The sequence below is a fragment of the Notamacropus eugenii genome, chromosome 6 (genome assembly GCF_028372415.1).
Source record: "Notamacropus eugenii isolate mMacEug1 chromosome 6, mMacEug1.pri_v2, whole genome shotgun sequence".
Lineage (NCBI taxonomy): Eukaryota > Metazoa > Chordata > Mammalia > Diprotodontia > Macropodidae > Notamacropus > Notamacropus eugenii.
In genome coordinates this window covers 317220491-317246337 of record NC_092877.1, presented here as the reverse complement: position 1 = coordinate 317246337, position 25847 = coordinate 317220491, and the positions used below count along the sequence as shown (strand labels likewise).

General features: G+C 44.1%; 2 protein-coding genes across 7 annotated transcripts in view; both read right to left on the bottom strand.

Annotated features, from left to right (window-relative positions):
* The window catches only part of CYP27A1 (cytochrome P450 family 27 subfamily A member 1), a 39442-nt gene extending 32185 nt beyond the window's left edge, over positions 1 to 7257 (bottom strand). Inside the window, exons 1-2 of one of the 3 annotated variants that reach the window (XM_072617810.1) lie at positions 6819 to 7257; positions 6247 to 6638 (exon numbers count right to left, since the gene is read on the bottom strand). In XM_072617810.1, coding sequence (XP_072473911.1) covers positions 6247 to 6528 — 282 coding nt within the window. In that variant the 5' untranslated portion in view covers positions 6529 to 6638; positions 6819 to 7257. Of the gene's footprint in view, positions 1 to 6246; positions 6642 to 6732; positions 6764 to 6818 lie in introns of those variants that run through there. The other 2 variants (XM_072617811.1, XM_072617809.1) reach the window with 2 other exon arrangements.
* Positions 7258 to 16770: 9513 nt separating this feature from the next.
* TTLL4 (tubulin tyrosine ligase like 4) overlaps positions 16771 to 25847 on the bottom strand; it is a 32603-nt gene continuing 23526 nt past the window's right edge. For 3 of the 4 annotated variants that reach the window (XM_072617805.1, XM_072617804.1, XM_072617807.1), the window contains 15 exons: positions 24813 to 24937; positions 24147 to 24257; positions 23608 to 23684; positions 22752 to 22943; positions 22567 to 22649; positions 22226 to 22354; positions 21642 to 21764; positions 21020 to 21118; positions 20597 to 20731; positions 19758 to 19895; positions 19364 to 19466; positions 18311 to 18521; positions 18155 to 18225; positions 17787 to 17869; positions 16771 to 17242 (listed from right to left, as the gene is read on the bottom strand). In XM_072617805.1, the coding sequence (XP_072473906.1) occupies positions 17077 to 17242; positions 17787 to 17869; positions 18155 to 18225; positions 18311 to 18521; positions 19364 to 19466; positions 19758 to 19895; positions 20597 to 20731; positions 21020 to 21118; positions 21642 to 21764; positions 22226 to 22354; positions 22567 to 22649; positions 22752 to 22943; positions 23608 to 23684; positions 24147 to 24257; positions 24813 to 24937 (1846 nt within the window). In that variant the 3' untranslated portion in view covers positions 16771 to 17076. The remainder of the gene's footprint in view (positions 17243 to 17786; positions 17870 to 18154; positions 18226 to 18310; positions 18522 to 19363; positions 19467 to 19757; positions 19896 to 20596; positions 20732 to 21019; positions 21119 to 21641; positions 21765 to 22225; positions 22355 to 22566; positions 22650 to 22751; positions 22944 to 23607; positions 23685 to 24146; positions 24258 to 24812; positions 24938 to 25847) is intronic. The other variant, XM_072617808.1, reaches the window with a different exon arrangement.

The window sequence follows — 25847 nt, the reverse complement described above, 5'->3', positions numbered from 1 at the left end:
GTAGGAAAGCAAAATGATTCGCCCACCACCTCCAGCCACCTTGCCTGGAAGGTCCAGTCTCTTCGTCTTTTCTTTTCATATGGCTTATCTTCCTTCCAAGTGGAATCCAAGAGTCCTCTTCTCATGAGACATCTTCTTTGATTGCCCCTACTGAGAGTTTTCTTGCTCCTAAAATTTTCTAGAGTACTTTATCGGCCATCACTCCACTGCTCCCATTCTTGCAGATCTTACATACATCTACATAGAGACATATATCTAGAGCTATCTCCTCCAGCCTCCAGCCTCCAATGGAATATTAAATTCCTTGAAGGTAAGGACTGTGTCATTTTTCTATCCTTAATATCCAGTTTGATGCCCCATACATTTACATATATAGACTTTAATATAATTAATTAAATGAATAAATGAAATAGCGAATATTTCATCCCTGCTTCTAGACTTTAAACTTCTTGAGAGCAGAGACTATGCGAGTTTTCATCTCTATGGTGAACCCAGCCACTCAATATATATTTATTATTTGATCAGTCCTCACAACAGCAAACCAGAAAGACAGTTAAAGCAGGTATCATCATCTAAGTTCAACAGACAAAGGAACAGAGAGGTTGTACCTTCTCTAACTCACAAAGCATAGTGTGAAATCCAGATTCTAAGCCTGCTAGGTTCTCATTCTAACATTTTGTTCTTGTGCTTCTAAGAATGCTCAGCATTCTTACCTAAGTTTATAAGTACATTAGATATTCCCATCCTGAAGATCTATGAAAAATTGCTTTCCTAACTCTCAGATCTCATGCTGTATCGCATTCAGTGATTTTCAACCATACAGTTGCTTGAGGAAAATCTCTCAGCAGAACCGAGCTGCAATCTAGAATGTGCTCTCCTGTTTCCACCATACTTTGGGCATTCATTAGCTTCTCACATTTCTGGAAGCTAAATGGAGCAGATGAGGGTTTAAGGGACTTGGGTTACTCAGCACTCAGGAAGTTATTTCTGCAGTGAGAGCAAGGGATTGGTTTTTCAGTCAGTCTCTCATGTGATGAGTGCCATCTAACCACAGAAAATTGTGAACTGCATAAAGGCAAAGGTGGAGATAAAGAGCAGACCCACAGAGGAGAGCAGGTACCCAGTAGGAAGGCACAATATGAGAAGACACAATCACAATCCTCACTTCCACATGCCTGGGAGCCCAGGATCATTTCCAATTCCACTTTTCATTTCATCCTTGGCTTACAGTCTGGAGACAGGAATTTTATACTAACAGTGCCCCCCAAAATAGTTAAAGACAGGGGTATGTTGGACCCCAAATCAAACACTCTCTAAGAACCAACTGTTAAAATTTCTAGAGTGAGCTTTGACCCCTCAGAAATCAGCAAATACTACAAATCAGGCCTTGATTATTGTTTTGATGGTCTAGAGTTGATAAAATGAATGCAGATTAAACTTAAAAGCATGTTGTGTACACTGTGGGGAGGACAGCTGGTTGTTTAAACATTAGCTAGCATGCCACTGACTATGGGGCACTTAAAAATGTAAATAACTGAGAATGAGGAAGAGGGGAACCTTCCAGCTGGGGTCTAGGTACACCTAAGCAGGCCAATGCTCTCAAATGACCTGTATACAATCTGTTACCAATTCCTGCCAATTCTTCTGAAGCATTTCTCCAAATCACCTTTCCCTCTTAGACTCACTGCCATTGACCCTAATCGAGGCCTTGATCTCCCAGCAGTCTCCTGGTTTAGCACCCCTTCCTTCTAGTCATCCATCCTAGATACCACTATAATGACAAATAATAATTCCTAATTGAATAGCACTGCCCTCACAACAAACTATGGAGAAAGTCCAAGTGTTCTCACTGGCCACTCTATACAAAAGTGTACTGAAGTGTGAGATACAATGATTTGCTCATGGACAGGAGGCTAACAGGTGACAAAGATAATTCTTTTTATTGATCTGAGTCCAAGTTCAGGGCTCTTTCAACTACACCCACACTGCTCTCCTACTTGACTCCAGGTCTCCTGAAACATCACTTTGATGGCGTCATGCCTAGCTAGGTAGTGAAGTAGATAGCGCTTGGAGCCTGGAGTTAGGAAGACCTTGAGTTCAAATCTAGCTTCAGATACTTACTGTGTGACCCTGGGCAAGTCACTTAGCCTCCATTTGCCTCAGTTTGCTCAGCTGCAAAATGAGGATGAATACTTAGCACCTACCTCACAGAGCTTTTGTGAGGATCAAACGAGATAGTACTTGTAAAGAGGGCCTACCATACAGTAGGTGCTACAAATGCTTATTCTTTTCCCTTACCCAGTAACCAATAGTGCACCCTTCATTGTCTATCTCAGCAGGTCTAATCAGAGAATCACAGACCATTTAGAGAAGCCAGGAATCTGACCTAGCTGAATCTCCTAATTTTACAAACAAGGCAAGAGAGGGTAAGAGACTTATATAATGTCGTGAATCAGAATTAACAGCAGATCAGCAACTAGAAGCCAGATCTGATCCTAGCTTCACTGTTCCTCCTACTATACATACCTGCATTTTAGTCTGGCCTTCAATGCCCACTTCCATCCCCAAGCTTAGGTAGGGCCCTTCTAAGGCCCTCCCCAGCTCAAACCATCCATACTCTCAATGGAATTATCATTGATTATTTTTTATTGTAGCTCTTTGCATGTCTATCTTCTCTCACTGCTCTAAGCTTTATAAGGGCAGTACCCCCAGCTTATCTAAATGTGTGTATGTTTCCCAAAGATAAAACACTGTACTTTGTACATGGTAAATGATTGCTGAAATACCAGGTAGACTCCAGTCCAAAGGTCTCATGAAGAAAAATGATATCCAGCTCCAGACAAAGAGCGCATGGACTCAAAGAACAGAGTGGAGCATCTTTGCTTAGCTTTTTTTTTTTTTTTGAACATGGCTAATGTGGGAATTTGGTTTGATTGACTGTACATATTTGTAAGGAGTTTCATTTTTTTTCCCTTCCTTATGAATGGTGAAAGGGGAGACGAGAGGGAGAGATCCAAACTGAAAAGAAAAGAAAATTGAATTTTTAAAAATGACAGGTTGAGTTTTTCAGTTTCTCAACTGGTTTGTCTCTTTTTAGAAATCAACATTCCATTCTAGGCGCCCTCAATAGCATAAACTCAAAAGTGCTTAATATCTGATTAAATTTAAAGTATAATGTGAAAATGTGTTTCATAGGAATGTATGTGTAGAACCCATGAAAGACTGCATGCCATCTTGGGGAAGGAACTTATGGAAATGATCGTTGAAAACTGAAAACAAATAAATTAATAAATTTGAAAAAAAAACAAAACTAAAACACCGTGTTGTCCCCTCTCCTGCCTCTGTCCTATGCCTTTTTCAATTCCACAGAAAATCTCTAGCTTCCTTCCAACACATAGTCCAGGTACTACCTCCTCCATTTCCTGTGCCTGTTCCGCAGTTACCTCGGTTACCTGTTTCCCTCCTGAAATCACTTTGCCTATACATTGTGTTTTGTTGTTTTTTCAGGCTTTTCAGTCATGTCTGATTTTTCATGATCCCATCCATATGGACTTTTCTCAACCAAGATACTGGATTGGTTTACCATTTCTTGCCCTATTTGGGGTTTTCTTAGCAAAAATAATGGAGCAGTTCATCATTTCCTTCTTCAACTCATTTTACAGATGAGGAAACTGAGGCAAACAGGGTTAAGTGACTTGCCCAGGTCATAAGCTAAAAAGTGTCTGAGGCCAAATTTGAACTCAGGAAGATGAGTCTTCCCAACTCCAGGTACAGCACTCTACCCACTGCATCACCTACTGTCCATATCCTGTTCACTCACCTTTATAAATATAAACTAAGATTATAGAAGGCTCTTGAGGGCAAAATCATTTTGTTTTTATGCCTTGAATGATAGCTACATAGATACATGTATATATGTATATGTGTATACATGGGTAAATGTATACATATATCTATGTCTATATGTATGTATGTGTACACATTGCACAAATATTTGCTGAGTTGAATTACTCACACCCCAATTCACCATATCCTCCCCAAAACAGACTGCAAGTGGCTCATCGGCCTCTTCACAGGACAGACTCTCCCATCTTGTCAAGCACCCATTTTTTCAAAAGCTTTCTTGAGAAATATGAGTGTGCACCATGCACAAAGTCTCTTTGACAGGAAAGCCCTTATCTTTACCTTGTATGTGCTTGGACTCCCAATTGAATATAGCAAGGAATTATAGTAGGAAAATCACCAGACTGGGAGCAAGGCTGCTGGGCTCAGATTTTGGTTCTGATACTAGCTACTGCAAATGGGCAGATCACCTGACTCCCTTTGGCCTGTTTCTTCATCTGTCCAGTGAAAATAGTAATCCTTTTGCTACCAAACTCTTGTGAGGAAAGCACTTTATAAGCCTTGAAGTTGCAACAACATGAGAGCTGCCATTTTTTCCTTTTGTAAAGTACCTTCAAGTACCTCTCTCTCTCTCTCTCTCTCTCTCTCTCTCTCTCTCTCTCTCTCTCTCTCTCTCTCTCTCTCTCTCTGTTCCTTCTTCTCTCTTCCCCCCTTCTTCTCTCTCCCTCCTCTCTCCTTCTCTCTTTCCCCTTTCTTTCTTTCTCTCTCCCTCTCCCCCTCTCTCTCCCCTCACTCCTCTCTTTCTCCCTCTTCCTCTCCCTTTTTCTCCTTTCTTTCTCTCTCACCCTTCCCCTCCCTCCCTCCCTCATTACTTTCCTCTCTGTCAGGTTTCTGCCTTATCATTTGTTCTTTACCTTTTTTAGTATTCAAAAGGATACTTTTGAGATTGAGACTCGATATTATCTAATAAAATGTACCTTTTCATTACAGGCAATGATTTTAAATTTCACTGCAGCCATTTTTTTTCCAAAATTCATCATTCATATTGCCCTCTACAATATGTTGGAAGATTCCCCTGCTCCTTCTTCCAGCCTGACTTGTCCTTTATTTTCTCCACACACTTTCCCATCACCTTCCCTCTTCTGTCTTTGCATCTGCCCAGGCATTCCACCATGCCCACAATATTATCCCTCCTCATCCCTGCCTTTTAGTTTAGTTTAGTTAGTTACTTCCTTTCAACTTCAGCTTGGCTGCCAACTAGTCCGTGAAGCTTCTCTGCTATCCTTCCCCTCCCCAAGGGCTCTCTCCCTCCTTGAATTACCCTGGAGCATGTTGGTCTCGCCTTTGCCTACTTCCCTCCCCTCCCCATATTAGACTTGTCATCTCTTAGAGAGCACATGCCCCCAGTTGCATGAAAGTTTGTTCTGGCTAGAAACAGTGTCACTTTTTGTCTTTGTACCTCCAGAGTTTGAGATTAAACCTTTCCATCTAATTATATATGTGCATGTATATATGTATGTGCCTATGAATATGTGTGTGCATACACATATGTATATATGTAAACATACATATGCATGAGTGTATGAACTGTCAGAAATATTTGTCTTCATTAGTCCTTCATTAAGCTATATATGTATAGATCCATGTATATATATGCATATGTACACATGTATAAGCAAGAATACATATCTGTACATATATATGCATGAATAAACCCTCAGAACAATTTTTCACTAACCCTTGATTGTTATATGTGTGTGTATATTTGTGTATATGTAGTGTTTGCACATATTTGCACATAAGTATGTGTATGTGTGTACACATACTGAGTGAATATAACGCCCCCCAGAAAGATGTTTTCATTGACCCTTCATTAAGTTGTAAATGTTTTTGTGCGTATGTGTATGAAATGCATTCTCACACGTACATGCATAAACATGTATGCCAACACACACACCACATGCATATACATGTGTACATATATAACTTAATTAAGGGTTGGTGAAAACTCCTTCTGTGGGTTTATTACTATGGATGAAGGAAATGGACTCCGTATGATCAGAGAACCAAAACATTTTTATTGCAGTCCCATCCATTTGTTTCCTCTCACTTCTTATCTTCATTTTTCAGCTCTTCCCTAAAGCCTTTCCTAATTCTCCCCAGCTGACTGTTGGGAAGTCATTTTAGACCGTGACTGGTGTCAGAGGCCCTGGGTTCAAATCCCACATGCCCAGTATCTCTGTAATCTTGGACCGCAGCTTCCTCGACGGCTCTAGTAGCCCGGGAGCCCTTCCAGACCCACTGACTGGATGAGCTCCCACATCCCTTTCTCCCCCAAAGCCTTCCTATCCTGCGCATCAGAGGCCAGTCCAGGAGCGCTCTCCCACCCTCTCCCCTGGGTACCTGAAGCTCGTGAAAGTGAAGGACATAGCCTTTCACAAACAGTTGGAAAAAAGTGCGCAACTGGCTAGGCCCAGGAAGCTCTTCGGGACTGCGCAGCTGCCGGTCCCTGGGCCGGGTGGAGGAAGCCTCGGCGCCGGCATCCGTAGTCATCTCTGTGGCGAGGGCAGCCGGGTCCACGGTCTTGGCCCTCGCCCCGACTGGACACCTCGCCGGGGCTCTTCGCAGAGGCGCCAGCAGGCGCGCCAAGCGACCCTGCATGTCCAGGGACCCGATGTTCCTCATGCCAGGCACGGACCTCCAGCTCCAAGTACCGGAAGCTAGCTACTGGAGCGGACTCCCGGACTCCCGGACTCCCGGACGGAGGAGAGAGATCAGGGCGAGGGGTGGAGTCCCTGAGGAAAAAAAAAGACACATTATATTGTTTCTGTTCCCAAATCTCTGAGGTGCCTCCCCTTTGCAACCACGGCCACACATCCAGAAACCTACCTAACGATCTGCCTTCCCACCACCTCCCCCCGCCCCGTCTTCTGAGGGGGGTCTGGCACTGTAAGAAAGTAAAGACCTCTCCCCACCTTTGAGGAGCATGGGAAGAGGCTGCCTTTGACTTCCTCCAGAGGATGAAGAGCAGAGGGATGAAGAGGGTGCCTTCCAGAGGCAGGGCTCAGGCCAGAGGGACCTGTAGGTTTGTGTTCTACACTCCTAGTTCCTTCAAATTATAACAGTTCTTTCCCACTCTTCCCCTGCACTGTCTCTTCCACAGCACCCAAGTCAGAAGTCAGGAAGGGGAGTATCTTCTATCTTTATTTTTAGGGGCTTTATTTCTAGGGCCAGAGAGTCTCTAGTTGTCCCAGATCTACAGAGGCCTGAGGACCTGGATCAGAATAAAGACACAGTATTATCTCTGCACTCTCTGCAGGTTCCTGGTACAATGCCTCCTCACCCTTCAGGCCTAACTGTCTTTCTCTGTCTGACCTAGAAACACTCCTCTTGTCCTAGGAGTTGACTGACAGCTAACTATTCTGGGGAGTCTGAATTCCCAGTTAAGTAAAAAATACAGCACCTTGTTGAGTACAATCATCAGCCTTGTGTGATCATCTATAAAAGGGGGATTTGGGGAGCAATTTGACACTGTATCAAAAAAACTAATAAATCTTTCATATACTTTGACCTGGCCTATGTTGCCACAGAGACAGAAGAAAAAAAGAAAAGTCCCTACAGAAACAAAAAATATTTATGCTGGGTCTTTTCTTGGTGGTCAAAAAAAAAAAAAAAAGGAACTGGAGGAAATGTCATCTATTGGGTAATGGCTGAACAAATTGTGATATATGAATGAAGAGACTGTTTCTGAGAAGCCTACGAAATTTTGTTAAGAATTGATGCAGAGTGAAGGGAACAAGTTATAAATTAACAACAACCTTGTAAAGATAAGCAATTCTGAAAGATTAAGGGACTCTGATCATCAAAACAACTAACCATGATTCTAGCAGTCTAATGATGATGCATGCTAACCACCTCCTGATAGAGGAGTGATAGTCTAATATACTGATTAAGGCACATTTTTGGATACGGCCAATTTTTTTCTTTTGCTATGCTTATTTTTTTTCCAAGGACTTTCTTTTGTCCCCTCCAATCTGGGAGAAGGGAAAAGGTTGAAGGGAGAAATAAAAATGACTGAAAAAAGAAAAAAACCCAGAAAATTTAATTTAAAAGTAGGGGGGAAGGGGGCAGAGCCAAGATGGCGGAGTAGAAAGATGCACATACTCTAACTCTTCCCCCACAGCCCATAAAATACCTGTAAAGAAAGACTCTCAACAAATTCTAGAGCAGCAGAAGCCACAGAACAATGAAGTGGAGGAGATTTCCAGCCCAGGGTGACCTGGAAGGCCAATAGGAAAGGTCTGTCACACTGGACACAGAACAGAGCACAGCCCAGCCTTGACCACAAGGTGCTGGGAGGAGAAGGGCCTGAGTAGGCCTCGGGGGCAGGATTCCCAGCAGCAGCAGCAGAGGTTTGAAGATCCCTAACTCACAGGCAACAAGGCAGCCTGCCTCTGCCTAAAGCCCCTGGGGCAATTGAGCAGCTGATCTTAATCTCAGCCACTAACCTGGCCAGGGAGTAAACTCCTCTCCCTTGATTGTGCCACCTTGGAGGAACTGAGATCTTACAGGTCCCCAGAGTATACCCTACTCTTGACAAAGGACCCAAAAGTCAAGTAACTGGTTGGGAAAAATGCCCAAAAAAGGGAAAAAAATAAGACTATAGAAGGTTACTTTCTTGGTGAACAGATATCTTCTCCTATCCTTTCAGATGAGGAAGAACAATGCTTACCATCAGGGAAAGACATAAAAGTCAAGGCTTCTGTATCCCAAATATCCAAAATAAATATTCAGTGATCTCAGGCCATGGAAAAGCTCAAAAAGGATTTTGAAAATCAAGTAAGAGAGGTGGAGGAAAAACTGGGAAGAGAAATTAGAGAGATGCAAGAAAAGAATGAAAAGCAGGTCAACACCTTGCTAAAGAAGACCCAAAAAAATGCTGGATTTGATATAATCTGATTCTGCTCCTTTGCCTGAAACCTTCCTTTCTTCTTTTCTTTGAAGTCTCTTCATAACCCACTCACCATAATTAATTTGTTTTGCTTAGGACTACTCCCTCTCTAAATCTATCCTTGCTCTTATTTCCCACCTCCCACCACCTTTCCCTTTTCAAATTTCTTTTCAGTTTTCCTGTTGAGGGTGTGTGTGTGTGTGTGTGTGTGTGTGTGTGTGTGTGTGTGTGCGTGTGTCCTTCTTTCCTTTATGAGATAATCTGTGATTTTCTCCAATTTATACTATATTTATTTTATTTTTATATAGTTGTCTCCCCCATTAAAATGTCAGCATCTTGAGAGCATGAACTATTTTTTATTTGTTTGGTTTTGTTTTGACCTTTCTTTGTATTTCCAGCACTTAGTACAGGGCCTGGCACATAGGGAGCACTTGATAAATGCTTAGTGACTTGAGTTGTTAATTTAATTTGACTGTATTTTAAATTAAATATTAATTTATTTTCAAAGATCAGCTTTCTCTCCATTTGAATTCTTAGGGAGTTTGTTGCTTGGGCAAGGTTCTGTATGTCTTGTGCCGAGCAGTTAATTTCCTTTTTAATTCTTGCTTCCACAACTCTCATTTCTTCTCAATTTTTTTTTTCTTCTAGCACACTCATTTCATTTACAAAATAACATTCTTAACTCTTAATAAACTCTTGTTTCATCTCTTTTAGGAATTCTAGTTGAGTTTGGTCTCAAGTTATGTTTTTCTCTGAGTCAATGTCTGTAGAGGTCTTGGAGTCATCTTTTCTTCTGTGTTTGTGTGTTGAGTGTCCACATCACCATAATAGCTCGTTGGTGGGATTCTTTTTCTGTTTGCCTATTCTTCTGGTCTTTCTCCTGACTTTGGATTTGTTGTTAAAGTTGAGTTCTGCCACATTTCCGGAGGGAAGATCTGGACTGGTCTTGTTGCCGCTTTTTTAGGGGGATTTAGTATTGTGTTATCTCAGGATCTCAGAAACAGGCAGGGGACTTGTCTGATTGATGCCCCACTGGTCTGAGCTCTACAAGTTCTTGATCTGGGTTTGGTTTCTGTAAAAGTAGACTGCTATTGAGTAAACTGTCCCTATTAGTGAGCTAGAAAGCTCTGTTGATTCAGAGTGCCAGAACTGTAGGTTCCTCTTTGAACTGGGACTCTCACTCTAGTTATTCCTTGTAGGCTGGGCTAGATTGTGGAAGTAAGACTGCTCTGAGTTTGGAGTATGAGTCACACTATTGCTGCAACTGGCTTATGAATTTCCTCCTTTCTTCTTATATAGGCCAGAACTTCCCTACCCAGGAACATCATTCCCTGCTCATGTCCTCTTCTCAGTCTTCTCTAGATCTGTGACCTGGAATTGGGTGGTGAGCAACAAAGCTGCCAGTTTGTACCTCTCCTCATCAAAGTGCCCTGGCTTGGGAGTGCCTTGTTTCAAGTTCAGGCCCTCCTCCTGCCCCAGTTCACAGCTTCTCCTTGGCCTCTTGAATACTCCGAGTGTCTTGTGCTCTCAGTCCAACCAATATTTAGTGTCTGAAGACATCCTTGCCTTTCTCCTTATGCTGGGCTGGAAAAATGACTTACGTGATTTTTTCTGGATTTGCCCATCAGGATTTCTTTGGTGCATTTTCTAAATCTGTTTAGAATAGTTGTGGACACTGCCTTCTATCATTTTGCCATCTTGGCTCTGTCGCCTCATTTGAGGCTCTGCCCCTCACTTGGCTTTGACTAATTTCAGATTAAAAAAACAAGGTTCCTGTTCTCCCCTTTCTCATATAGTTTTCTAATTGCACACCCCAATTATGTGAAATAATTTCCCCACTCTTCCTCTCTCTAGTGTATTACTTTCCTTTCTTTTTAAAAGATCATTAAAGCATAAAAAAAAAACCCAAACCCCACTCTCAAAATTTCTGAATAATTAGATTCCCTTCTATGACTCTTGATAATGGGGTTTTGAGGGGTGTAGTAGCAAGCATACTAACACATAGGGTGGGCTGCTAGCACAAGTTCTTTGATCTGCTTTTCTAAAGGAAAGACAACTTTAAAGGGGTCAACAATCTTACTCTAATTCCAGATAAGTAGAAAGAAGAGAGTATAGAAAATACAAGCAGAGAAATTAGCACAGAGTTTCAACAGACAGGGCTCCTGAACAAAATAATACAACCACCTACATACACCACCATATTTTTCATGTATTCTCTCCCACTAAAATGTGAGCTCTTTGAGGGCAAGGCCTGGTTTTTGCCTTTCCTTCTATCCCTAGCACTTAGCATGGTGCCTGGCACATAGGCAGCATTTAATAAATGCTTATTAATTGACTTATAGGGCATGTAGTAGTGATATGTGCACTCAAAGGCAATGCAGAGTTGTTACCTGTGAGGCTGATTTCCTTAGAACCAACACTGAGAAATGAAGATTGAGGCATCCCCAGACCACAAAGATGCTTAGCACCAATTGTATGGGAGTCTCTTCTACCTGGTATCAAAGATTTGCGACATCTAGGGAAGGTTTGGATATTGTGTCAACAGGTTGCCCCAATGGCAACTCCCAAGTTTAGTTCCCTTTCGAAGGAAGTTTATGAACTATTATGGAGGTTTTGTGTTTTCTTATGGGATCTTCTGGGTCCTTTTTATCTCCTGAATTTTCTGTGAAATAAAAACTGTCCCATTTCTAATACTGACAGTTACATGGAATACTCATGTGGAAGCTGTGGGAAAACAAAGACACAAGGTATTCCTATGTCCTATATGTTTGGTATGTCCCTGAAGTAAACTCCATCGTGGAGCCATAAACTCCATAAGCCAAAAGAGTATTATCCTTTGAGGACTGGTACCTGACATGGGAGTTCAGACTGGGTGAATACCAGGCCACAGGAAGCAGGCATGAGAACTTTTATTAGCTACCACTTTTGGAGAACCCAAGGGCTAAACACTCAACCTATCTCCTTTCTCAGCATTGGAAAAGGAAAAAATTGCTTAAACTTAATAGGAGCAGAGGGTAATATGACTGCCAAAAGTGGTCTCTCCCTGGAGAGCAAACACTCCTGGTCCAAGTGGAGGGATAAGCTATTGGGGTGGGTAGGGCAAAAGAAATCTGTTGGCCACTAGCTTCCCAGGGTGTACTAAGTACACCAAAATGTTAATATTTTCTGATAATCACCAAATATTTGATGTATAACTACATGTGTTGGTGTCTTATGAGATTACTTGAGGGCAGAGTTCTTATCTTTGAAGTCTGTGGTATTGTCAGTCTTTGAACAGTGCTGAAGCAAAGAATGGGGGAATGGTTGTCTCTCCCTCCCCATTGCCTCCTTCAGTGCCTTCTTTTCCCCTTTACGTTACCTTTCATGATTAATAACTTTAAAAATGATTCCAGTCTTGTTTTGCTTCATTTTCCTCAAAGAGGAAATGATGTCACAAATACTTGGCCCTGGCTTGTTCAGAACTATAACCCTGCTGTTTTGTTGATTTGTGCTCAGATCTCTGGCTACCATTTTCTTTTTAATAGTTTTCAAAACTGGACTTAACGTCAAAGTCAGTCACTTGCTTGTGACCTAGGTTAGTATGCTGTGGGTGAAAGTGAGAAGGAGCAGCAGCGTTACGTAATCCAGCAAGAAATTCTTGGATTAGTAGGTTGGTGGTGGTGGTTGTTGTTGAAGGGGAATGGCAATGTTAGCTCAGTTAGAAACTCCCACAAATCGGCTCCTCTTCACAGAGGCAGGAGATCATGAATGCGCAACACTACATAGAACGTCAATATTTTTCCACATTTTGATTTTGCTGAACTGCTTTTTCCTCTCTTATTCTGTTGTAAGGGATAGCTCTCTGGAAGCAGGGAGTAATCACTAGGAAATGTAGATGATGCAAAAAAACACACACACACAAAGATATCATTAACTGTTTTTAAAAAAGAAAATCTGGCAAAGACAGATTCTTTGACAGAGTGTCAATGTCAAAGGGGCCAGGGACAGTAAGTACATTGATGCACTTTTGGAGAAGCTGTGAATTGGTTCAACCCTTCTGGAAAAGTTTGGAATTATGAGAAAAAAATTACTCAATTGTTCAGACCCTTTGACCCAACACTTCCACTACTGGGCATGAACCCAAAGGAGGTAAAAAATATAAGGAAAGATCCCCATATATCTCAAAATATTCAGAACAATCCTTTTGGGATATTAAAATACTGGAAACAAAGTGCCTGAAAAAATAGTGGTATAGGGATGTAATGGAATATTATTGCTCAGTAAGGAATGTAAGGAATTCAGAAAACTGGGGAAGATTTGTTTGAGCAATGACAGTAGTGGAAAGAGGACAACATAATGGCACTTTATAGCCCTTAAAGGTTTGTAAAAAACTCTTTACATACATTATCAAATGCTCCTCCCAATCTACCCGGGGACCTTTAGTCTGCAGCAATGATGAAAACAAACAAGGAACAACCCATTTGTTCATTTTTCACAATGTATCAGAGTCTCACAAGAATGACCCAAAGTGAAATAGTTGTCAGTTCTGATGATGTAAAGAGGTTCTCCATCTAAGCTGAGATACCTACCCCAAGCTCCCATAGCTCCCTCGGTACCCCTCAATGGGGAGTTGCCAATCACCCCACTGGACTCTTCTTTTGACATTTACTAGATGATTTAACAGATATGTCAAATGTTTACTATGTGCAAGTCAATGCCCTCAAGGAATGTGTAGCTTTTTGAAGGGTGGGGGAATGACATTCAAATAAGTGGAATATAAAATTGCGAATAATAGCTTTTTATATACAAGAAATATGCTCTAGCAAAGTGCTCTAGGAAACTATCAAGAGGAAGACGATACCAAAGAGGTGAGCAGGAGTGCATTCACTGAGAGATGGCACCTGAGCTGAACTCTAAGAGAAGACCAGAACTAGCCTGAGTAAGGGAGTACATTCTCAGCATAGGGATGTTATCATCTCTACAAATGTTGGGTGGGGTGGAAAATGGCAGACTCATGATACAGCTTAGCTGCAACATTAGCATTTATGTGAAAGGGAATAGTGTGAAATATGTCTGGCCAGAAAGGTAGGCTGGAGGTAGACTGGGGGAAGCCTTAGACATCAGGTTAAGGACTATTTTAAACTACAGGCAATAGGGCATCTCCCCCACAGACTTTTTACTAGTTATATGACCCTGGGCAAATCATTTACTTTCTGAGCCTAAATTTCCATACATTTCTATGCACTCTAATACCTTGAATAAAGATATGAATGGTATGGTTATTAAATTTTTGGATAACACAAAACTAGGAAGGATAACAAATACATTACATGACAGAGTAAAGATTTATAAGACCTCAAAAGGCTAAAATAAAAGCACAATGTAAGTTAACAGACTATTATAAAAGGCAGAAAAGCAGCTTTGAATTGTTGAGTCATTTTAGTTGTGTCTAACTCTGTATGACCCCATTTGAGGTTTTCATGGCAAAGATACTGGAGTGGTTTGCCATTTCCTTCTCTGGCTCATTTTACAGATGGGGAAACTGAGGCAAACAGGGTAAAGTGACTTGCCCAGTCACAAAGCTGAGGCTCAGTTTGAACTCAGGTCTTCCTGACTCCAGGCCCAGCACTCTATCATCCATCGAACCTGGCTGCTAATGTTGAAATAGGAGAGACATGGTGTCCAACATGAGGAAGGTGATAATTGCATTGCATTTTGCCTTAGGTTTAGACCACTTCTAGAGGACTGTGTTTAGTTCTGAATGCCACATTTAGTAAAGGCACCAAAAATCTGGATTCATCCAGAAAAAAGTCCAATGAGGAGGTGGGAAGCATTAGACCATGACTTAAAAGGAATGGCTGAAGGAACTGAAAATATTTACACTTGGGTACATATCCCAAAGACAGCCAAGACAGAAGAGGTTCCACATATAGCAAAATATTCCTAACAGGCCTCTGTTAGCAAGAAACTGAAAACAAGGTGAGTGTCTACTGACTGAATGAACAAACTGTTGTCACAGAAACGTAATGGAATAGTTTTTCCCAATAAGCAGCAACAGATATGAAAAATTCAGAAATACTTCCAAAAAGTACAATGATTTGGATGAATAAACAGAGCAAAATAAGCAATGTGTTGTTTATAGTTAGGAAAGCCTGAGATTAAATTCCACTTCTGATTTTTACTAGTTGTGGCCATGGGCAAGTCATTTAATTTCTGAGTCTCAGTTCCCACATCTGTAAAATGGGAATAACTCTAGTTGTACTTACCTCACAAAGTTGTTTCAAGGTTCAAAAGAGACAAAGCACATAATTTGCAAGCTATATGTCAGTGGTTAATTATCATTATGCAGAATCCAGAAAAAAAAAAAACATATACAAGTCACAGTAATTTAAACACTACTAATCACTGATCTTGGCTCCTACCTCTTTCCTCTAGGTCTAGAGGTACCAGATGACAGCTGTGGTTGGGATACGCGTTGTACAACCTGGTCAAGGGGGTATTATTCTATAAATTCTATGTTATAACACTGCATTATACTGGTGGGGCATAATATTAGGAAAAGACACCATTTTTTAAAAAGCTTCAATATAATACTTTTTTAAAAAAAGGCTTAGAGGGGACATGACAGCTATCATCAGGCATATCAAAGCCTATCACATGTATGAAAAAAGGTTTAGAATTGTTCTTGGTTGCAGAGGGCAGAAACTAGGAGGTATGGGTAGAAATTTCAGAGGCAGATTTATATGTAATGATGTAAGGAAATAGTTCCTAACAATTAGAGCTATCCAAAAGTGGAGTGGGTTATCTGGGGAAAGATTACGTTTCCCTTCAATTGAGTTCACAAAGTGGGGTTCTCTTTTTCAGGCATAGGTTGAACTATATGGCTGCCAAAATCCCTTCCAACACAGAAATTCTGTGGTTCCACTGAGGGAACGTAAGCTTTTTGGACTCTAATACTAGATCTTGAATCCAAGATCCATGGTCAAAAATGGATAATAGTTCCCATCTGAGAGCCCCTCGTCCAGTTATTTAACCCTATAGAAATCTCTTGACTTCTACAGATTCAGTAGCGGATGAGTCAAAAGATGATGGGTGATGGCAGGAGTTTCAAGGAGGAAGAAGTTTTAAGATCAGATTACCAGAATATGACAATGGGCAGAGGAGAGGTGGAACAAGAGTCCAGGTGTGGACTGTATGGAAGTCTGAGAAGCTGAGAGCTGCAGCAGTCATGTGCATGAAGATTTAGACACTATATTCATCTGAAGTGGGTCATCCCTCCCAGGCCAGTCCTATGAAGTGCAATACCTGAGAGATTTCTGGCACGTGACAGTTGAGCCAACTGGCCTACTGTAGAACCTATTATGTTTTCCACTAGGCCCTGGAAGAGAGAATTAAGAAGGGCAGAGCATGGGGCAAGAATTGCTTCCATGGTAGTAGGTACTGAGAGATCTTCCCACAAAGCAGAAGACAGAGAGACTACTTGAGTATATTCCTCAGAAAAGGAACAGAAAGGGGAAAGGATTGCAGTATCAGCCTCACTTAGTTCTATTCTCCAGTCTTAGAAAGGAAGAACTGGGATTTATTGGAGATCCTATCTCACTAAAGGCAGAAGAATGTCCAACCTGATGCTCATAAGCCAGCTGTTGTCTGACAGAGAGAAACAGTGGCTCTCTTAAAGGACAGCATGACGAGGATGTCATACATGTATGTGTTGGGATCAGAAGACCCACAAGATACAAAGAAAGGGAGAAAAAATGAGGAGTGGATAGATGGTAAAAATCAAGCAAGCTGTGTTCTTGCTGCCATTCTCCCTTCTGCCCCCCACATATCCCATCCTCATGCCTTGATATGCTTGACTGGGTAAAAGCTGATGTGGATCCTCAATCTCTGTCTGGGGGCAGGATGGAGAAGAAACAAGGAGGTTTCTGGCCCAAAGTATGAATGAGGGAAGAGTTCAGTTGTTAGATCAGAAAACAAATCACACATGGCTCTGAGGGTAGAAATCAAACCCTGCTTTATAAGGCTGCAATGGCCACTGTTTGCTTCTCAACTGGGATGACAGGGGCTGGGAGAGCAGGCAGGAGAGTGGGACACAGCCTCCTCCTTACCTTTTTCTCCAGCCCCACCATCCCTCTAAGCCCCATAGAAACCCCCTCTCTGGAATTCAACCTTTTCCAAAAATACTCTGACCAGGGGCAGGGTGGACAGGGTTGGGGTTCCAGGCTGGCCGGCAGGCCGGTTCCCATGAGGTAGCTATCGCTGGTGCTCCTGGGGAGGGAGTGGGGTTAATGGAAGGAAGCTGATCAGGGGTTTACAGAGGCAACAAGGTTGTTGTTGGCTTTAGGGGGCGTGGGGGAAACAGGGAGTCTCTGAGCTTGCCCTGAATACTTGAGCATAGGTAACACTGGAGGGCAGGGGCTAGAGTCTTGGGTGGTATCCTCATTGTCCTTTGTAGAATGGGGAGTTTTCCTGGGAAAAAGAGAAAAAGGAGAAGACAAGTATGAGATTTCATGAAGGTGGTGGCTTCTCCCTTCATAAGAGGGCTCTGTTCCCCTCAAGGACCCACATGGTTGTGACTCTTAGAAACTGACAACTTTAGCAAAGTCTTCTAAAGTCTCCTAGTTTCCAATCTTTTTTCTGAAGAGGAACTACTTTTCTTTTTATTGCTGCCCCAAAACCTGAAAGAATAGCCAGGCCCACAAGTACCAGGAGAGTGAAGGCACATGCCCAACAAGGAGGTGCCATCACAGTTCTAGGGTGCACTGGAAAAGCTGATGAATCACCTCCCACCATAGCCACTTCAGAGTGCTTGGTTTTGTTCCAGTAGGGGCCAGAGAGGGGAAGAAGAGATTCCTCAACTCTCCAAGTTCTTCCTTGATCCCAATTCCATCAAGCCTGGCCACTGCTTTACTTCTACCACCATTCCCAAATTTCTTGATGCCTTAGAATTGAACCTACTCCCATCCCCTCTTCCCCAAGTTCTGCCCAGATCCTGCCCTTCAGCAGCCTTTACCCCAGCTTGTTCAGGTCTGTTTTACAGAAGGCATTGAGGAGGATGTCACCCTTCATGACGATATGTGATCTCGGCAGGGACCACTAGAAACAAAACAAATAGTGAGGTCTCTAAACTTAGAGTTGACAGGGACACTCCAGACATGCCGGTCCCCCACTGACTATGGGACACAAGGGCAGAAGAGACAAAGGCCAAATCTAAGCAGTAAGTACTTGGGTGGTTTTAAAGAGGCCCAAAGAAGCCTGGAGGTGATTTTTCTCTTCAAAGAGGAGAGACATTAGCCATGGGACAGCCATCCAATTCTGGTATGGCCACTCCCACCACCCCTGGGTCCACCCTGCCCTCTAGAAGAGTACAGCCTCACTCACCATGGGTGCAGAGTCAGAGATGGTTCCAGTGTGAAAGCCTTTGTAGCACCAACTCCGGAGGAGGTCAACCCCTGGAGCAAAGGGGAAGGAGAGAAAAATGTGGGCCACTTTGCAAATCCTCCTGCCTGCCCCCACACAAGGAGGTGGCACAGATACCTTTAAGCTTGTTGCTGTGATACTTCTGTTCCCACTGCGTGGTCAGGATATTAAAATAACGCGGCTGCTCAAAGAAACGGAGATAGCGGGCAGAGACTCGAGAGGGAAAGACCCGCTCAAACTGGCCCCGGCGAGAAAACTCATCCTCCATCTCCACGAGGACCCGAACGTCATCTGGCGTCAGGATGTCCAGCACCGACGCATAGAAATCCTTTGGTTCCCGTGGGAGAGGAGAGACAGAGTGTCAGCAACTGCAGGTGGGGAGACAGGGATGGGGGAGGGAACAGAGCCAGGCATGGGTGGAACAGAGAACACAGAGCCTGATAATGGGGGGAGAGAGCACACAGAGCCTGATAATGGGGGGAGAGAGCACACACAGCCTGGTATGGGGGGACAGAGCACAGAGCCTGATATTGGGGGGCAAAGCATACAGAGCCTGATATTTGGGGGACAGAGCACACAGAGCCTGGTATTGGGGGGACAGAGAATACTAAGCCTGATCTCTGTGGGGTGAGGCAGAGTTGATTCAGTTAAAGTGGGGTTTAGGAACTGGGGATTGGAGGGAGGTTCCTGTACCCTCGGCTCTGGAGCAGGCACCCAGCAACTATCACTTTGTCATGCTTAGCCTGCTCAGAAAAGGGCAGGGGAGTTTGGGGATGCTAGAGGGCCACCCTGACCTGGCTGCTCTCCTTCCTCTCACTGATATGGGGCATATCAGATGACACTGCAGTCTTGGGAAGCAGGGAAGGCCCACAGAAAAAGGCTAAGTGACTTCTCCAAGGTCAGACAGTAAAATGGATGGAGTCAAGGGGAGAACCCAGAGTTCCAGGCTATTGGACTACTCCTCTGCCCACCCCCCTAGTTGGTCTGAGTTTCTTTAGACTCCTAGCTGCTGCTGTCCCCTAAGCCCAACCCTGTCAGAGAGCTGACGCTGAATAAAAACCAATCCATGTGGAAACCAGCATGGCCTGGCCACGGGGAAGGCAGCTGTTGGAGGGAGGGGGAGGGGCCTAGCTCTGCTCCTAAGGCAGCAGTGGCAGGCTGACATCCCACCTGATCAGGCAGTTTCTGTGTCAGGTAATAGGCTTTCTTCATCTTCTCTGCTGTGAAGTACTCTGGAGCCAGCCTACTCTTCTCTTTTGTGGAACTGCCAAGACTAAGTTAGAGTCAAGAGAAGGAGGGGTTAGGCAGAGAGAGAGAAGGGGACAGAACCAGAGTAGGATCTGTACTAGAGGAACCACAATACACTTCCAATCATGAGGCTGTCTAAAGGTCACGGGTCAGACACTATGCCTCTACAGGCCCCAATAGCAAGGTGAACAAATCTTGCCTGGATCCAGCAAAAAGCCAAAAGAAGGCCCCTGAGCAGCTTGGGTGGGGCCTGTGGCTGTCACTCTCCAGGGGCTACAATGGGGCAGGGGATTGGCTTGCTGGTGAGAGGACCCACCTGATGGTGGAACTGCTCGAACTGCCACAGCTGGAGCTGACATCCTCTGCATGGGGGAGAACGAAGCCCGCCAGGTTCAGAAGGTCTCGGATCATCTGGCCTTTGATGCTGATGTCTAGTGGTGAGTTGGAGTGAAGGCTGGAGAAGGGAAGCAGATACAGCATAGTCAAAGCAACAACTTGTTTCTTCCCAGAATTTTTCTTGACCAGAATTACAATTTGGCCCTAATTCTGCTTATTCCCCTTGCCTGCTCTTGCAGAATTCAATGGGCTTGGGATCCTCATAATAACAACTTACATTTATCCAATGCTATTTCAACCATCACCCTGTGGGGAGCTGGTGTAACTATTTCTTGAAGTTGAGGAAAGAGACTAAAAAAGGTCAGTTCTTTTACTACTACCTCAGGGCCATTCAGTGTTAAAGCTCAGAATTCAGAGAGGTCTGAATCCAACCCAAGGTTCTTTGTAGCACATTGCCCAGCCCTGATTTCTAATGCAACAGCAGTTCCACTGCCAAGGTCTTATTGTTCCAGGAGTAAGAAGTGGCAACCATTCCTTGGGAATGCTTCTCCTGAGGGTGACCCAGGCTGGACACTAAGGTCAGGGAAGCAATTCTACCCACTCTCTTCCCCCATCTTCAAATGGGGGTAAAAGGATGACCAGGCAGCATTCTATCCATTTAACATAGAGGGGAAACTGAGATCTAAAGTAGGACAGGACTCTGCCAAAGTTAGAAAATAAGGATTGGAATGGGGCCAAAATTCAGGAGAGAAGGCAAATGAGACTGCAGATTGGCGGGGGGTGGGGTCTTCAGTGAGTTCCCTTGAGGATACCACTCACCTTGGAGAGATGTTGACTTCAAGAACCCAGGGCTTCAGATTTTCATCTAGCATGATGTCAAAACCAAAGAGCTCATGGCAGCTGTAGGGCCGGCGCACATACATCTTGAGCAAACTAGTCACATATGGCTCTGACCTGGTGATGGGAGGATGGTACAGCATGGGCTTCCTCCCAAGGCCCAGGCAGAGCTAACTGAACTAGCCCTAGGAGGGAAAGCATCAGGCCATAGATCACCACCAACCTCGAGTCAGCTTTTGGTGAGACCTCAGACAGAATTTGAGGGAAGAGTAGGGAAACAAAACCAAGTCATACACATGAACTCTTACTCCCCCATCCCCAAAACTTCCAAGTGGGCTCACTTGGGAAGGCCCAAGGAGCCCATGAGCACCACACCATAGAAGCTAATTCACCAAAAGGACTCACGCGATGATGGTCTTAACAACAACATCCTTAATCTTTTCCCAGATGGCATCGCTGTTGATTCCTTTTTGGCTCAGATAGTTCCACAGGGCCTTCAGTGCCCTGAAAACAATAACAGAAAAGGAGTGTCCATTCAGGGTCATGTTTCTGGGCAAGGACACCTCAGTGGTGGCAAACAATGGTTTGGGACCAAGAGCCTCTGTCTAAAATTCTCTTGTCTATCCTCTTTTCCTAGACCCCCTGACATTTCAGGGGGAAGAAGGTGAATGTGGATGTAAACAGTCCAGTCCTGGACATCAGATGTGTTTCTGAAGATTCATCCCCTAAGCCAGGAGTTCATAACCTTGTTGGTGTGTCATGGACTCCTTCGGCAGTATGGGGAAGAGAATGGACTCTTTTCTTAGGGTAATGTTTCCAAATGTATTAAACAAAGTACATGGGGTTACAAAAGAAGTGGATCCTACTGAAATATTTTTTCAAATTCCAGACACTTCAGGTTAGGAACCCTGCCCTCCATTTCCTGCTCAGGCTCTGCTCTAGGCTGCTGACCGCCAGTCCCCTGGATCCTCCTTCAGTCCTATTCTGGGAGGCTACCCTTCTCTAATTCTGCGCCCTCAGATAGTACCACTTATGGCCCTGGCAGGCATTCTCGTCGGTGTTGGCCTGGTACTCCGTGTTCTTCTTATTGATGCTGTAGTTGGTCAGGTGGATGAACTTGTTGCCAAGGCTCTTCATGGAAGAGGAGTACCTAGGAGTCAGCAGGACGAAGGAGAACAAGTGAGAAAGCGGGTCAAGGCTCTCCTGGCTCCAGCAGGGGTAAGTGACACAAAGAAATCCATTCTTGCAGCTCCCCCTGCACTGCCAGATCAGAACTCAAGCTGTCCAGTGCTTCCCCCAGCCCTGAGGAACAGCAAGTGGCACTCTGTCATAGCAGTGACTGGAAAAATGGGGGGCAGGATCCCAGCACACTCAAGCTGAACCCGTTCTCCTCTTTCTTATCTTAGTCCTTCTCCAAGCAGCCCTCTCAGATGCAGTCCTGCAGAGAAGAGTCCCCTCAACCCCTTCCAATCACCTCTATCCATGTTTCCTGCCCACCCTCCACCTCCCCATCCCAAAAAGTAAAGGAAAAAAAAATTTTTTCACCTATCTGATCTGCTTTAGTTCCTGCTAAAGAGATCCATATACAATGGGATGATATCCACCACCTACTTGCAGCTAGCAAAGCGGACTAGTCCATCCGTGAAGAGGTAGATCCGAAGGGGATCATATGAGGTGACATAGACGTAGATCCGAAGGTCAAACTTGCTCCCGCTGATGAGGTAGGGTTTATGCAGATACCTTCACAGGAGAGAAAAAAGGAGCCAAAAGTAGCAGCATAAGGAACAAGAGTGGACCAGAGAGATGGGAGAAAGGGACGCAGGCCCAGTTCAAGGGTTAAGCCCACAGTTCCTCAAAGCAAAAACAAAAGGTTGCCTGGTCCTGGAAAGGAGAAGGGGAAGGAAGAGATGTGGAAGTGTTGCGGGTGGCCGAGAGGAACGAGGCTGGCTCACCTCTGCACCAGAAGGGGTCTTCGCTTAGGTAGCTGGCTCCACTTGTGGATGACCTGAATGCCAATGCCTCGGGCTGATGCTGGCTGGAGAGCAAGAAGAGGGGGAAGTGGGTCAGCTCACAGCCCTTCCCTTCTCTGCTCTTCTTGTCCCCTCCCAGGTCTGCTCTCTGCCTGCAAACTCCTTACCGGCTTCACAATCCACTTCTGACGGCTGCTGCTCTCCCAGGCCTTTCGGAGAAGTTTGGCATCCTGTGGGAGAATGAACGACTGGGGGAAGAAGCTGAATTCCTTCTTACCAAAGCGGCTCTGCATGCGCGACAGGTTACGCCACAGGCGGTCCTTCCGTCCGATCTGGAATGAGCCTGGGAAGTGGTTCAGCTACAAGGAGGGGAGATGTGAAGAGTAGCTAAGGCAGCAAGGAAAGGAAGGAGGTGGCCAGAAAGGGGATGCCATCAATCCAGCTGCCCAGGCCAGTGCAGCAGCTTTGGGAACAACTCAGACAATGGCGACTGGAAGAGAGATCCAGCTGGCCCTATTCACACCTCTCTATGGCATCTGGACCCTTGTGGCTTTTCCCGAAAGACTGAGATAAGAGTAGGAGACACACTTAGCCCCTCACAGGCCTGGTCACAAGAAACCAAGTCTATTTCTTCCAACAAGGGACCATAAGCCCTTGTGCTTTATAAAAACGACTGCTTAGTGGAACAAATGGAGGAATGTATGGCAGTTAAGATAAGTGATATACCCAGGATGACATCTAGCAAAGCCAGAACTAAACCAACAGGTTTCTTATCTTTCTATAACTAGCAACCAGCAGTGTCTGGGATGCAGCCATTGCTAAATAAATAATTGAGTGACTCTCGGATATTTTGTGACTGCACTGGAATGGAGCCCAGGGGCTTACAGTTGATTCTAATCTGGTAGCCTGGTGTGCTCTTCTCCATGGCTCTCTAAAAGCCTCTGAGTTTTCCAGACTTTTCCTTCTCTGATTTTGTGTTCCCTTCCCAACAGCCTGGTACAGCCTCTCAGGGATGGCTCCTACCTTTTGATGTTCCCGAATTGTTTTGAAACTGGGAGATTTCATATGGTGACCCCAACAGCCCAGCCAATCATCATTTTCTGTGGAAGACATTTTCAAGAGTCAGTCCCTTCTGTGGTTCCTTCCTTTGTGGAGAGAAGAAGCTCTAAAACCCCACACACACTCAGGGAAGTCACTCAGACTATGGCACTATGACTAAAAGATGACCAAGAGTTGTCATGTAGCTATGCAAGAGAGTGGTTCCAGAGCCATGGCTGGAATACTATCTCTGTATCTTCAGAGCCCCTTTTCTACACATAGCATGACAGGAGAGAAACTCAGGGCCTCCCTTTCTCTCATGTTTATAACATTATTCCCTCCTTCCATGAGCCCTTCATTAATGGACTCTTCTTTAGAAATATCTGTACTGAGTCCTAATCCCTTAGCACCTCCCCCACAAGGCAGGAAGTGCTCTGGATGCAAAGGCTCACATACCACAGCGAGGTCACAGCACTTTGGCAACACTAGTCCTGGTAAATGAGGCAGAACAAATTGACACTCACTCTTGCTGACTTTGAAGTGGGAGCGTCCAATGGTCTGTTTGACAATGTTGGGAGTCACTGTACTCATTTTCCAACGAAGCAGCTTCCTCTGTTCCCAGGGTAACTTCTCCACTAGAGAAAGGTTGGGGGGGGTAGGTAGGGGGTGGGCGGTTAGAATGGAGAGAAGAAATAACCATTCTTAGCTACCAATAACTCCACCCATGGTCAAATGAGCTCCTGGGATTTTTCTGGCTCAGTGCTTCCTATACTAAACTGAGAGATGCTCATGGGAAAGATACTTTCGTAATTAAAGTCAAAAAGTAGAGAGGCAGGAAGAAATAAGCAACAAAACCTAGAGGAACAATTTAGAGGGTAAAGGAGCAGGACCAATTATGAAGGGGGACAATGTAGGGAAAAGAGTCAAAGCTTAAGAAGAAAATTTAGGCTGCAGTCAGAAGCTATGGTCTGCCTATGAGAACCATGGTTTCTTACAAAGACCTGAACACAGAGAGTTTGATAAACGGTATATTCATTATACTTGACTCCTGGAGGCTAGGTAGTCTATCCCCATCCACCATTCCCACCCTCCCCAATAGATTATCCTTCTATAAGGCCTCTTCTCTTCACACTGAACAATGAATTTTTTCCCACTGTCTCCTGTGATTTTAAATGCTTCTGCAGGTTTACCTCTCTCATCCCTTGTGCCAAAGTATATGGTAGGGGGTACATTAGGAAAGAGGCTGTAGATAAGGGGTTGCCGCACAACTTTTTCATGGTTGGCAAGTGGTTTAGCCAAAACTTCCATGCAGTTCCTAAAATGAGAAGACAGGAACATGGCAGAAGAATAAGGAGACTTGCTGGTATCAGAAATATGTTTTTTTCAGTATGCTAGGGCTACAAATCCCTGCTCCCCAGAATAGAAAGATGATCATCAACAACTTCCTAGGTATGAACATGAGGAGTATGATTTCAAGGTGTGTCACTTTTAGCAAATGCTCTTAATCCTTTTTCACTCAGGGATAAACCTTCAGAAGGAAGTGCACTGGATTTGGAGCAGTAGGTTTGAACATGACTTGACTCAGGAGCCCAGTAGCTCTGCTATTTATTCCCAGGGTGATCTCAGGCTAATCACTTCATTCCCCAGGCCTTGTGAAATGAGGGAAGTAGGTTAGACCGCCCCCACCACCTCTTCAGATCCAGGTTAAAGATTCTCTGATAACAAGGAAAGCTGACAATTCGCTCAGTGCTTCATACTCATGGTTTCCCCACTTCTGTAAACAAACGGAGAGAGGAACCAAAAAGGACTTTAAATGACAGGAGAGTTTGTCCGATTCCCAACATAACCACTGAAGTCTAACGAGCAAGAGAACAGCAGAATCACATCTGTATTTTATGAGGATGGATACAGCGGCTCTGCAGAAGATGCACTGGAGGTTTGCAGCAGGCTATTACAAGAGTCCAGGAAAGAAGTGATGAGAGCCTGAATCAGGGTGACTGGAGTGGATAGATAGTACAGATGGAGAGACAGCAGAATCGAAAAGACCTGACAACTCATTCAGTGACTATGAGAAGTCAAGTATGACCTTTAGGTTGTAAACTTGGGTGACTGAAAGAATGATGGTGTCCTCAGGTTTTGGGAGGAAAGGATAATGAACTCAGTTTTAGACACGTTAGATTTGAGAGGTCTATGAGATAGCTATGTAGAAATTCAGAATATAATGA